Source organism: Rhinolophus hipposideros (genome assembly GCF_964194185.1).
Source record: "Rhinolophus hipposideros genome assembly, chromosome: 10".
Lineage (NCBI taxonomy): Eukaryota > Metazoa > Chordata > Mammalia > Chiroptera > Rhinolophidae > Rhinolophus > Rhinolophus hipposideros.
The window spans coordinates 5050902-5064384 of NC_138056.1; the positions used below are offsets into that span (position 1 = coordinate 5050902).

At 51.6% G+C, this 13483-nt stretch overlaps 1 protein-coding gene across 1 annotated transcript; it reads right to left on the reverse strand.

Annotated features, from left to right (window-relative positions):
- Positions 1-7486: 7486 nt before the first annotated feature.
- LOC308504175 (uncharacterized protein C11orf86 homolog) lies at positions 7487-8416 on the reverse strand (the record flags this gene model as incomplete). The annotated part of the gene is made up of 2 exons (XM_081064301.1): positions 7487-7579; positions 8147-8416. The coding sequence occupies 2 exons, from the start codon at positions 8414-8416 to the stop codon at positions 7487-7489; spliced, it is 363 nt and encodes a 120-aa protein (XP_080920427.1).
- Positions 8417-13483: the final 5067 nt, after the last annotated feature.

Consider the following 13483-nt stretch of genomic DNA (forward strand, 5'->3'; position numbering starts at 1 on the left):
TATACACGGTTAAGCAGAACACCCCCTCGCTCAATCTTCATCACTGTCTCCAACACCTGTTCTCCATCACCCAGCTTCAGTAGTTATCAGCTCAGGGCTGATCTTACTTCATCAATGGGTCCATCCATTTCCCTCACCTTCAAAGCAAATCCCAGATACTGTATTATTTCATCCAAAAAAGGTAAGAATAATCTAAAAGATGAGGAGTCTTTTAGTAATATAACTATAATAGCATTTTCACCTCTAAAAAGCAAATTGTTCTATATTATCTGGTCAATGTTCCAGATACTTCCAGGAATGTTTTTTTTAATAGTTTGCATTAGTTTCCAAATAGGGTTAATACATTCCAATTGGTAAACATGTCAGTTTTCTTTAACTCTAGAATTTCCCCTCCATCTCTTTTCTTCTTTTCAATTTACTAGTTGAGAAAAAGCTTGGCTATTTGTCCTGCAGGAATCACCATACCCTGGATTTTGCTGATTGCAGCCCCAAGGTGTATTGTCACACGTTTTTTTCATCCCCAGGGGTTCTCATGAATTGGGAGTTGAAAGTAGAAACTTGATAAATGCAGGCTCGACTTTTTTGGGCAAGAATATTTCATAGGTGGTACTGTTTCTTCCATTAGGAGGCATATACTGTCTGATTGCCTCTCCTTTTGTGATGTTATCATATTGCTTTTTTAAAAGTTTTATTTTGAAAAAAATTTCAAACCTATGGTGGGTTGCAAGGATAGTACAATGAACTCCCATATACCCTTCACCTTGATTTACCAATTTTTTTCACATTTGTTTTATCATTCACACTCTTTTATGTAATATATATAATAAATATAAATATCAAATATATGTATAAATTATCTAAGACAGGTTGCAAACTTCAAGCCCCTTCACGCTGAAATACTTCAGTATGCTTCGCCTAAGAACTCTCTTCCATAACCATCTAAAAACAAAACAGTTTCTCTTCTCACATGTGTGGGGTTTTCCTTCGTATGAATTCTCCAACTCTCCAGACACCAACTAGGTGTCCTACAATTCCATTCTGACGCTAACGACTCAGAGGTAGCACAGGCCCCACAGGTGAAGGGCTCAGTCTCACAAGACTGTCCCCACTACAGATGCCAATCATACACTGCAGGTTGTCACCTGCGCTTCTGTCTGACCAGCTATAAACTGGGGGTTCCCAGACCCCCTTCTCAAGTTCTGTAATTTGCTAGCAAGGCTCCTAGAACTCAGGAAAACCCTTAGGTTTGCCGGTTTATTATAAAGGATATAATAAAGGATCCAGACGAACAGCCAAATGGAAGCCATGTACAGGACAAAGTAGGCGGGAGGGGGTCCTCGGGGGAAGTGCCATCCTGGGTCCTTTCAGCCCGTCCCTTGTCTGCCTGTCTGTCCTCATTTCTCTGAGCCCCACTTTCCCCCCAAAAAAAACTGAGTAATGCCTGGACCTCTGAACATTCCAGCTGTTTCCCTTCTCCATGCCTTCGCACATGCTGTTCCCTCCGCCTGGCCCGCCCTCCCCAACACTTCCATCAGAGTGACCCACTCTCAGCTCTGCTGTCTGCCCCTCAGGAAGCCTTCTCTGATGCCCCCCATCCAAGGGCTAACCCTGCCCTTCTCTGGGCATGTGTACTCCCCTGAGCCAGTTCCTGGAGTGCTGGTTCATTAACATGGCTGTCACTGCAGGGGACTTTGGAGGGGCTGTGCACTTCATCTCCTCTCAAGTTCTCACCCTAGCAGGGCTCTGAGAGCTTTGCTAAGCGAGGGTTGAATTGACTGCTTGTGTTGTATCTCAGAGAAGGGAGATGTGGTGGGATGGAGGGAGGGGGCAGGGAGGGAACCGTGACTGCCCCCACTGTGGCTGGGGTGAGGAGAGAGGCCTTCCTCCCATGCCCATCCTGCGCTAAAGGAGAGGCCATCTCCCAGAAGGCCCCAGGGCAGCCGCCTGGTCTGTGGCTTGGCCCACTTTCTTGGAGCCTGATGCCGATGGCCCAGATGGGCTGCCAAGGCCCAGCCCAACCAAGGTGAGCTGAGGACACGATGGGCTCTGAGTGCCAGGCTTCCCAAAGCTCTCACTGAGCAGTGCTTCTGTGGGCAGGCCCTGGGCTCAGCACATGTGTGGCTTGGCCTTTCTTATCGCCAAGACACCTCCAGCCACGTGCTATTATTACACCCCTGTTTCCCAGAGGGGGCTGATGAAGCTCAGAGAAGAGAACGGCCTAGGGTCACGTGGGGCCAATCCTGTGTGGAGGGACCGTTACTTTTTTTATTGAGCAGATGGGGAAAGCAAGGCACAGAGAGGTTAAGTGACTTGCCCAAGGTCATCCAGCTAGTAAGTGGTGGAGCCAGGGTTCTAACTCAGGCATTTGGCCACAAAGGTTTGACACACTTTGCGCTCCAGCCTGATGATAAAGGTGATAAGGACGAGGGCCATGATGGCGTCCCCTCTCAGGACACAGCATGCCACCGTTTGCAAAGCTTTTGTAAACTTGGCACCTCATCTGCCCTTCAGCCCAGGGAACACACAAAAATCACAATCCCCATTTTAAAGGGGACATAATTAAGACCACAGGAGGGTAATGACTTGCCCAAGGTCACTCTGCAAGTTAGTTGCAGGGCTGGGACCCCAGGTTTGACCCCCAGGCCTGAGCCTGTCCTGAGCCCTCTGACTGGCTAGACACACTGAGTTTGGTGCTCCCGAGGAAAGAGGCTTTGGGCACCCAGGGTGGGTGGAGAGTTCTGGACTGTGAGGCAGAATCTCTAGGGGAGAGCCCAGCTTTGCCTCTGGCTTGCTGTGGGAACCTCAGTTTCCTCACATGTGAAATAAATGTCCTGATCTGTTGGGCTCTGAGGACCCTCTGGCCTGAATTTGCAGCCGTCACTCTGAGAAGTGCTTGGGGATGCAATGTTCTCTGCTCGCCTCGTTACTTTCCCCATTAGTGCAGCCGAGTGGCCCTGTTTCCTCTGCAGGACATTTTTTCCACCTGCTTGCGGCCTCCTCCCGCCGATCTGGTGTGGCTGAAGGCCACAGGAAGCTGGGGAAGGTGTCCAGCCAAGAGCGTCACACTGGTTCAGAGCTTCACACTGGTCAGGGCCTCCTGCTTAATCCGCCTCACCACATGGCCGTGGTGAGCGTGTACTACTTCTGCTTCTCAGCAGAGCAGCAGGTCACCTGTCCTTCTGTCTGTCTGTCTCCCTTTCCAGAAGGACTGTGAGCTCCTTGAGGGCAGAGGTCACATGGAAAGGTCAGAGCTTGATAAGCAGAGGTCAGAGCTCCCTAGCTGTAGAAACCTGTTGAAGAGAGTGTGTTTGTCAGGGATGTTGGGCAGGGGAGAAAGTGGAACTGGAGGGTGCAGTTGAATGGTCCCAGGCTCCTCCATCTCCTGACTCTGAGACCCCATGGTGTGGGAGAGGCCTGGGAGGCTCTGCCCTCTGTGGGCAACCAAAATAGAACAAAGCAGCATGAAACTGACTCAACAGGGATGTCTCTTTGTGACCTTTGGGCAGATGCTGACCTGCAGCGGGATAAACTCAGAGAGCCCAGGGCTTTTGCGCTGGTGGGGTGCCCTCTCTGCACCGGCCATGTTGACCACCCACACTGGGGAGGCCTCCCTGGGGCGTCACATTCCCCCACACATGTCCATGATGTCAGCGGCGTCCTCTGAGTTCTGCTTGCTCGCTGACTCAGCAGCTGGCCCACCCGGAAGTAGCCTTACACCTGCTCCTTCTCACCTTGTTTGAACACAGCTCCGGCTGTGGCATGGTACCCATGCCTTCTCTTGTCACCTCAGCCCACCCCACAAGCTGGCAAGGCAAGGTTATTCTCTCTGTTTGATGGATGAGGAAAATGAGGCCCCAAGGGTATGAGTGTGTGGGTGGCAGTCACAGAGCCTGGCCTGAGGCCCAGTGTCCTTTCCAGTGGCCCTCCCATCCCCTGAGAGCAAAGTCTTCACATGCAGATGAAACCAGGACACACAAGGGCTGAAGAGGGCACGTCTGGGGAGGCAGGGAGGTGTGGGGGCAGCACCATGCACAGCAAATATGTCTGGAGCCTAAGCCACGGCCATCTGCCGTGTCCTACACCATTGAAATGGCACGTACCTCCCCAATGCACCAGGTTCTCCCTGGTCTCGAGACCTTTGCCCGGGCTGCTCCCTCCACCTGAGAGACTTATCCCCTCCCTTGGCCTTGCTAACTCCCAGTCATCCTCTAAGTCTTGACTTCAGTGCATTCAGTAATTCAACGACTATTTCCTGAGCATCTGCAATGAGGCAGACCCTGTCCAAGGCGAGCTGTTGGCAGTGAGCAAAAAGAGGATTGTCCTGCCCTCTCGGAGTTTGCAGTCTCCCGAGGGAACCACACATCGCCAACACCAAATGAGCTGGGATAGGCCTGTGGCTGGAGCAACCCCACACCCGTGGCTTAACACAATGAGGTCTATTTTGCACTCATATGACAATCCAAATGCATGGCAGGGCGCTTTGCTTCAGTGTCACTGCCATCCCTTAGCCTTAGATGGGGTCCCCTTGTACTCATTGCATCGGGCTGGCCCAGGAGGAAACGTTGGGCAGGGAGGTTTCATGGCCAGGTCTGGAGAGGTGTCCCTGCCACTCCCACTCACCACATTCTGCTGGTGAGAGCTTGGCCATATGACCACACTTGCCTGCAAGGAAGTTTGGGAAATGCTGTCTCACTGGGACGTCCAGGTTTGGTGAACACCTGGCTACACTTTGTCAAGGAGAATCACATAAATACACTGGATGAATTTCCTGGGGTTGCTGTAACAATTCCCCAAACTTGGTGGCTTACAACAACAGAAACTTATTCTCTCACAGTTTTGGAGGCCAGAAGTCTGAAATCAAGGTGTCGCAGGCCCACGCTCCCTCTGGAGGTTCTAGGAGAGGCTCGTTCCTGCCTCTTCCATCGTCTGGGAGCTCTTGGCAATCCTTGGCTTCTTGAGCTTGTGGCCATATCACTCCAGTCTCACATGGCCTTCTCTTCTGGGTCCTTTCCTTTGTGTGGTTTTTTTTTATAAGGTTGCTTGTCAATGGACTCAGGCCCTTCCCCCCACCCCCTCGCCCTCCATAATCCAAGCTGATCTCATCTCTCAAGAACCTTTGTAATTACATCTACAAAGACTTGTTTTCCAAATAAGGTAAAATTCACAGGTGCTTGAGATTAGAACATGGGCATATCTGTTTGGGGGCCACCTTTTAACCCACTAGCAGGATTGCCTGGACTTCTTTCCATGGCAGCTGGCTCTTAAGAGGGCAGAAACAACGGCTGCAATGCCTCTCAAGACCTAGGCCCGGAAGTCCCAGAATATTATTTCCATTGCATTCTATTGGCCAGAGTAGGTCTCAGGGCCCACCCAGATTCCAGGGGAGGGAAAGTAGAATCCCCATCTTGATGGGAGGTGTGGCAAAGAGAGCATGTACTGTGGGAGGGATGGTTGTTGCCATCTTCGTAAACAACCTGTCAGAGTCTCTGTGAGTTTTGGTGAGAGCCTCTTCCAGGGGCCCCGGAGATGTGTTCCCTGGTGATGGGGGTTATTGATGAGGATGGGCTAGAATTGCTCTGCCTGAGTGGGAGTCCCCCAGACAGGTGCGCTGCAGACCCAGACCAGCCACCAACCCAGTGGGTGACCTTGGGCCAGTCCGTCAGTCTCTCAGCCACCACCTATGGAATACTTACTATGTGCCAGGCCCTGAGCGGGACACTGGGGTCCCAGTGGTGAGCAAGCCGGGTCCCTGTGGAACTTTCTCTGTTGTGGATGGCAAAACCTCATAACTGGACAAACTGATCACAGAGCGTGACAGGTAAGAGAACAGCAGAGAGTTGGGCTGGAGAATCCCTGGGGATGAAGAAACCAGGATGAACCTCGAGGGCAGAGATCTGGCGGGTGATGAGGCTTCCTGCCGCATTCGAGGCCTCGGTTTCCTCCTCTGAACAGTGAGAGGGTTTGTCAGAGCTGAGGACTCCATGTACCTTCCCTGGAGTCCCACAGTTCCCCAGAAGTACCCCAGGACCAACTGTAGGGGCTGTGCAGGGGACATCTAAAGTTTGTGACTAATTGGGCTTGCAGTTTCTCGGTCAGCTCCCACAATCCAGGTTCCAGGCCAGTGTCCCAGTCTCTGATCCCAGTGGCTGTCGGGACAAAAGGTTCCCCAGACCCATCTTGTTCTTTAATGGCCCTGCCAGGGTTCTGGGCTCTGGGGAAACAGGGAACTTCCCCTCTGTCCATTGGACCCTCAGGTCCCCCCATCACCCAGAACCAACCCTGTGCCAAGATGCTTGCAGCTGATTCCTCACCTTTGACCTTGGGTCTGCTTGAACCAGGAGAGCCCTTGGGAGCCCCCACGAAGTGCCAGGGTCCCTCATGGAACTCAGGCTCTTTGGGGTCAGCCCTCCCCTCTGTGTGAGCCCCTTATTCTCTCTGAACCTCAGAGTGAGCCCTGCCTCACGGGGCAGAACACTGGTGACAGGCAGGTCCTCTGAAGCTGGCTGGGGCGAGACGGGGTGAGGTGGCAATTCCTCTGGGGAGTGAGGTCAAGAGAAGAGGCAGGAAAGACCCAGCCTCCGAGGGCTCCGGGTGGGGGACCTGCCCCTGGTGCTCTGCCCCACCCTTCTGAGAAGCTCTGGGCCCTGCCTACGCCACAGAGGTTGGGAGAGGCCTGGAGGCAAGTTAGTCACTAGGCAAATCTCTTACTTCAGCTCAGCAACGTTTATTCCCATGTTCAACCCCAGTGTTGGGAACTGGGTGGGGCGAGAGATGCCAAAGATAATAATCCCTTTCCCCCTCTGGGCCTCAGTTTCCCCCTCTGTCACATGGGAAGGAAAGGCTTTCCCTGCTTTCTTCATTGGGTACTGTAAGGACGGAAGCCACACTATCTGGGCCTGAGTCTTTCGGCCACAGAGCGCTGGCACTAAGAACCACCCAGACTCAGTCCTTGGCCTCTGGGGGATCACCAGCTGGAAGGGAGGCCCAGGCCCTGCCCACAACTAGCCGCTGGCTGGAAGGAAGGGCGGGTGGGGCATGGCCTGTCCGCCAAGCATGTGAGAGAGACTCTCAGCCAAAGGCGTCACAGAGCTCCGTCCAGGAAATTTATGGCTGGTTTTGTGTGAGGCCAGCAGCTTCGACACCCTCGCTTCTGGGCAGGCTTCTAAGACCATCATACATGTCACGGTCTACCCCCATGCCCAGAGGGCAGAATCCACCAGGAGGCAGAGCTGAGCCCCCTTCTCAGCCATGTTGGGGTCTTTGCTGCGAGTGTGTCTTGGAGTGGAGGACTGGAGCGGAGGGGTAATCACAGGGCCCTCGAGTGAGGTAGAAGCAGAGGCCTCAGGGGGGTATATAAGGAACGCCAGAGCCATCCACATACAGGAGGCCACTCCATCCACAGTCCAGAAGGCCCTCGAAGAGGTAGGTCACCAGACATGGCCGTCTCATCTGGGTATGGCAGAGGCCACCACTGCTTCCAGCATCCTTAGGTGCTCAGAGAGGGCTGCGGCGAGGCTGGCCGGCTCAGGGTCACGCTGGGTAAGCTGGCAACAAAGCTCTCCCACCTTCTCCTCATCTGCTGGAAGACAGAGGAGGGGGAGATCAGGAACCAGGTCCCCCCACCCGCTTAACAGGTGGGCTTCAGGTGTTGTTCCACCTACAGCCACCAGGTGGTAGTAGACCCCAGAGACAGAAGCGTGGCTCACTAGGGTCCCTATGTCCTAGAGGAAGGAGGCAGGGGCCAGGAGCCCGCAGCTCCCAACAAAGGGGGCGGGATCCCTGGGGAAGGGGTACACAAGCTGTAACTCAGGAGAAATTGTACTGGCTGATCTCCTTGACTCCAACAAAACCCACCCCTCCTATACACTGCCAGGTTAATCATCTTAAAACATCTATGACCCTAATGCCCGCCTGCTCTAAAACCTCCCATTACTCCTCTGTGCCTATGGGATGAATCCCAAATGCCTTCAGGGCCCTCTGAAACATGGTTCCCGGATGTCTGTCTCTCCAGCCTCGTCTCCAGACAGCTCTGTCTTCTTGGTCCTTAGCCCCATGTGTTTCTACCTCCGAGCCTTTGCTGCCCTGGGTCCCTTTCCTTGGAGTCTCCACCATCCCCTTGTAGCCTTCACCCATCCATCAGTCAAACCTGTTGATACTGCCTCAGCCACCGCCGGCTGCCTCCTTGCTGAGCCTGGATCAGCTGCTCCACGTCCCCCACTTCCCCTGGCTGCCGCTCCTGATCGGGGAAGTCCAGCCCTTCTGGGCCTCTGTCTGAGGACCTGGACTTCTCACGCCCCTGTCTGAGGCTCAGCGACCGGCGCAGTCGGCCCTCCAGAGGCTTCCCCCAGGGCTCCTGGAGCTTGCCATAGGATGGCCGTGGTCCTCGCAAGGACTGGCTCCGGACCCCTGTCCCCATGGTTCTAGTGGCTGCAGGCGCAGGACTGCTCCAGGCCCTCGGAAAGTCACTGGCCTCTGAGGTGGACTGGGGCCTCCACCCATCTGACAGGAGCTCACTTGGGGACAAAGGTTGGCTCTGAGGTGGCCACCATAAACCAAAGGGCAGGCCACAGAGGCCAAGCATCCCTGAGTCACCCTCACCACCATCTAGCCACCTTCTAGGGCAAAGGGTGCAGGCCTCTTCCCCCACCTCCCCCACCCTCCCCAGGAAGCATTCCCTGACCACCCCATCCCTGACGGCCTGGCCTCCTCCGAACTCCTGCAGCTCTGCCTATCTAAACTCGTTCTGTGCACACTGAGAATAGCTGGCTCAGCAGCAAAACAGAGACAAGCTTTAAGAAACAGGATATGGTCAATGACAGAGCCTTCTAAGGACATTCCAAGACAGCATACAGTCCTGTGGTCTACTTGGAAATCCGTATAGATAACATTTCAAGGGAGATACCCTGTTGGTTTTGACTGGATATTCATATAAACTTTTTTAAAGAGATGAGTGCTAGAGCTAACCCTTATCTGTAAGTTTTGAATTTATATTGTTTCTTCCCGTGTACAAAAAAACACATTTTTTCCTACAATTTTTTTTTTTCTGCGTTGGGGGGTTCTAAAGGAAAGCAGAATGTTTTATGATTTTGCTTCAGCATTTTGGGACAAATTAAAAGTCCTAAACTGGTAAAAAAAAAAAAAAAAAGAAACAGGATAGCTCCAACCTAGACTAGTCAAATTCACAGAGACAGCTAGTGGCATGGTGGTTGACAGGGGGTGTGGGGAAAGGGGAGGGGGGTGTTTAATGGCTACAGAGCCTCCATCTTGCAAGATGAAAAAGTTCTGTGGCTTGGTTGCACACCAATGCGAATGGATGTAATGCTACTGAATTGTACAAATGGCTAAGATGGTAAATTTTACGTTTTTGTATATTTTGCTACGATGGGAATCTTTTAGAAAAATGCAACAACACAGCTCTAGGCTGGGAGTCAGGAGGCTTGGATTTTTTCCAGGCTGAGCCCTGCCCCTAATTTTGCAACACAGAACAGGGTTAAGAGCTCAGGTTCTAAGGGCCAACCACCTCTGGGTAAATGGTTGTTCCATCACTGCAGCTGTGTGACCTTGGGTGCATTTTCTCCATTTCCTCTTTGTGTCTATAAATATATGTGTGTGTGTGTGTATGTGTGTGTGTCTATAAATGTGTATACATATATATATATATATATATCTGTCTATAAATATATACATATTTAATTGGGGAAGATTGGGGAACAGTGTGTTTCTCCAGGGCCCATCAGCTCCAAGTCATTGCCCTTCAATCTAGTTGTGGAGGGCGCAGCTCAGCTCCAAGTCTAGTTGCCGTTTTCAGTCTTAGTTGCAGGGGGCACAGCCCACCATCCCATGTGGGAATTGACTGGCAACCTTGTTGTTGAGAGCTCACGCTCTAGCCATCCGACCACCCCTCGATTTCCTCTTTTGTAGTGGGAATGAGAACTCAGGGAATTGTGAGGAGGTATAGATGTAGACTATACATCTCCATCTTTGTGTCCTTTGTGTCCTACCGACTCCATCTTTGTGTGCTTTCTTACTGTGACCTTCGACCAACCTCACTTTCCTTAGCAAGCATATCAAAGACTTCTAATTAATAATGATCCGTGTTCCCTCAAATGTATCCATAAATAATACTTTTGTACGTAATGGCCAGGATGGATATCAAACTGGTGACAGCATCTACCACCAGGTGGTATGGCCCCTGGTGCCGCTGCATTCTTTGTCTCTTTGTCTTGTCAATCAATAGTACTGAGTTATATTATAAAAACAGGACAACAGCAGAAGTCCTCAGTGGAGAATAATTTGTACAGAACTGCTGGGCTGGCTGTTGGCTCCGGCCCAATCTTCCCGTAACTAGATTACCCTATAATAAATTCTGTTATAGTCTATGGAGTTGCTTCCTTTGACTTTTGGTCTGAAGGTACCTTCTCTTCTCCATATGGCGGCCATGACACCTTTGCCCCACCATCGCACATAGGACTGGATGTGATATGCTGTGCCGGCACAGGGCCTGGGGCATAGCAGGTTCTCAAAAAGTGAGTTGATGGTGTTCATTATCTCGGGCAAATCCCTTCCCCTTTCTGTCAGTCTTGTCATCTGTAAAACGGGTTGCTATGAAACTGAAATGAAGTCATGACTGCAGATGCCTGTAAAAGCAAGACTACCAGCAGCAGCCCTTTCTCCCAAGATGGGCAAGAGAAAGGCACTTGGGCTGGACCAGCAGATGCTCAGAATGACAAAATCTGAAGGCTGAAAAGGACCTCAAACATCTTTTTGTGTTAACTGCTATTTTCTGAGCATATTTTTTTGTTCCTCCATGTATTTCATTTAAATCTCATGAGTCTTATGAAATGAGTATTGTTGTTTTTCTTTTATAGATCAGGAAACTGAGGCTTGGAGAAATGAAGCACCTGGCCAGACAGCATGCCTGGTAAGTGACAGAGCTGGGACTCCCGCCCCGGTATACCTGGTTTTAAAGCCCATGCTTCAACTATTGTTCTCCTGCTGTGTTGGTGGCAGAGTCAGGACTGGCAGCCAGGTGTTCTGCCTCCTCTGTGTTTGGGCTGCTGCACAGGGCACCCTTGTCTGGGGTCCTGGAAGTCCTGGCAGCAACTCTTGGCTTGTCCCAGCTTTTCCCTGGGCCTGGCCTTGCTCTCTTTCCTCTCTCTGTTTCTAGGCCTTTCTTGGGTGTGGAGGCTCTTACTAGTCACCAGCTCAGCTCGTAGCCAGAGGAGATAAGGCAGGGCCAGCATCAAGGAGAGAATGGAGAAAAGGGCCCTAGTCGTCTGCCCCAGCCTGTCCCAAAGGTGGCTGTGATCCGTACCCAGGCCTCTCCATTCCAACTCTGACATGTCTAAAGGCTAACCCACAGGCCAACCCCGACCCTGCTTATAAAGCAACAAAACCATTACATAATCTTCAATGTTCTTACCCCAGCAGAGTCAACTCAAATCCCCGCTCTCACCAAAGTCAGAGCCCGGAGGAGCTTGCTCACTCCCCTACTTCTGAAATATCTTGGGGTGACCCACTCGCTCTTGGGTCAAGCATGTAGCTGCCGAATACCCTCTTGCCAAGTGTGTAATTTTACAAATTTCCAAATCCGTGTTCTCTTCCTCCCCTCCCCACTGCCTCCCTACCTTCCTCACTGGGCAAGCTCTTACTCACCTTTCCAGATCCTGCTTCCTGACATCTCCCCTGGAAACCTGCCTGACAGACTTGTCAGCCCAGGTTAGGGAGGCAGTTCCTTCTCCAGCCCACCCCAAATACACAGTAGCAGCGGTTACACACTGGGTGTCCCCTGAAGGCCAGCACATGTTTTTTCATCTCTGTGTCCCCAGGACATGACAGTAAGTACTTAGTCTTAAATATTGGAGACTATGTCTATTGTTGCACAACAACTTACCCCACAATTTAGTTGCTTAAAGCAATACTCACAGGAGAATGACCTCACAGTTTCCAGGTCAGGAATCCAGGCCTGGATTCCTTAGCTGGGCCTCTGGCTCAGGGACCCTGCAGGCTCCAGTCAAGGGGCTGCAGTCATCTCAAGGTTCAACTGGGGGTGGATCTGCCTCCAAGGTCACTCCAACAGTTGTTGGCAGGACTCGGTTCCTTGCAGGTTGTTGCACTGAGGGCCTCTGTTTCTTGTGGGTTGTTGACTGTTGCCATGTGGGCCTCTCCCAGGAACAGCTCACTACGTGGCAGTTGGCTTGACTCAGAGCCAGCAAGTGAGAGGGCAGGAGATGGCAGGCAGGCAGACAGAAGCCACAGTCTTTGGGGAACTTAATTGCATAAGTGACTTCCCATCACTTCTGCCACATTCTATTCCTTCAAGGTGAGTCACCAGGTCCTGTCGGCACCCACGGGAAGGGATCCCACGAGGGCATGGACACCTGGAGGCAGGACCATTGGAAGTCATCATGGAGTCTGCTCACCTGTGAGGCCTGGATTCTAAACCCATCATATGTTGAAAGCCTTGCACTCTCACATGGTGTCTGTGTGCATTGAGTGAGTGGCTTAACCTCATGTGCCCATAGTTTCTCAGCTATAAACGGGGATAACACCTTATTTCATCAAATCTAAGATGGCCTTGGTGGAAAGCCAGCATCACTTTATACATCATTAAGAAAGAATACCCACTGTCCATTCGTGGGAAGACGCACTGCCATTTCAGAGGGGTTAAAATGTGGGGAAAATAAATATGTGCCTTGAAATGAATGAGACACTCAGAATCTGTTTCCTAAGGTGGTTCTGAGACTTCCGTGGCTGGTGCCATTTAAGGCTGTAGGGAGCCCTAGATATATGGAAGGCTGCAAACTGGGGTGGGCTGCCCAGATGTACCTTATCAGTGAGCGATTGCTGCGTGTAAGACCTTGTCTTGATGATGACAGGAGTGAGGCCAGTGGGAGCAGGGTAGAATCCCTGCCGCTGGAAAAGGAGGAATTCTCATGTACGTAAAGGAAGGTGCCTTAAAAGAGACACCAAATGCTGAGAGTGCACAGAAGAGAATAGGAGACCACATGTGGCTTGGAGGGGTGGAAGAATCCAGGTGGGGTCCCGGGAGAAGGTTGTGTTGCAATTCAGCCTGGAGGGCAGGGAGGTCTGGGGCAGTAGAGATGGGAGTGGGATCCTGCTGGTGACTAAAGCCTGGGAACACACAGGGTTGGCCTTGCGTGGGAGAAGAATCTAGAAAGACAGACTGGAGCCCACTCTCTGGGGGTTCTGGAGCCAGGAAGAGAAATCTGACTGAACTTGGGAGGCAATAAGGATGGAGTATGCCCTCTGCTTTAGGAGCCTTACCTCTATAATTACATTTCACCCTCATACCACTCAGGAGCTTAGCCCCATTTTTCACATGAACTAACAGAAGATCAGAGAGGTGAAGCAACTTGCCAAAGGACACAGTCAGTAGTGGGCCTTGTATCCAGCCCTGCAGAGTCAGAACAGTAAATAGCTCAGCTAATGTGTGTTCCACATCCAAGTGGTAGAGCCCCGA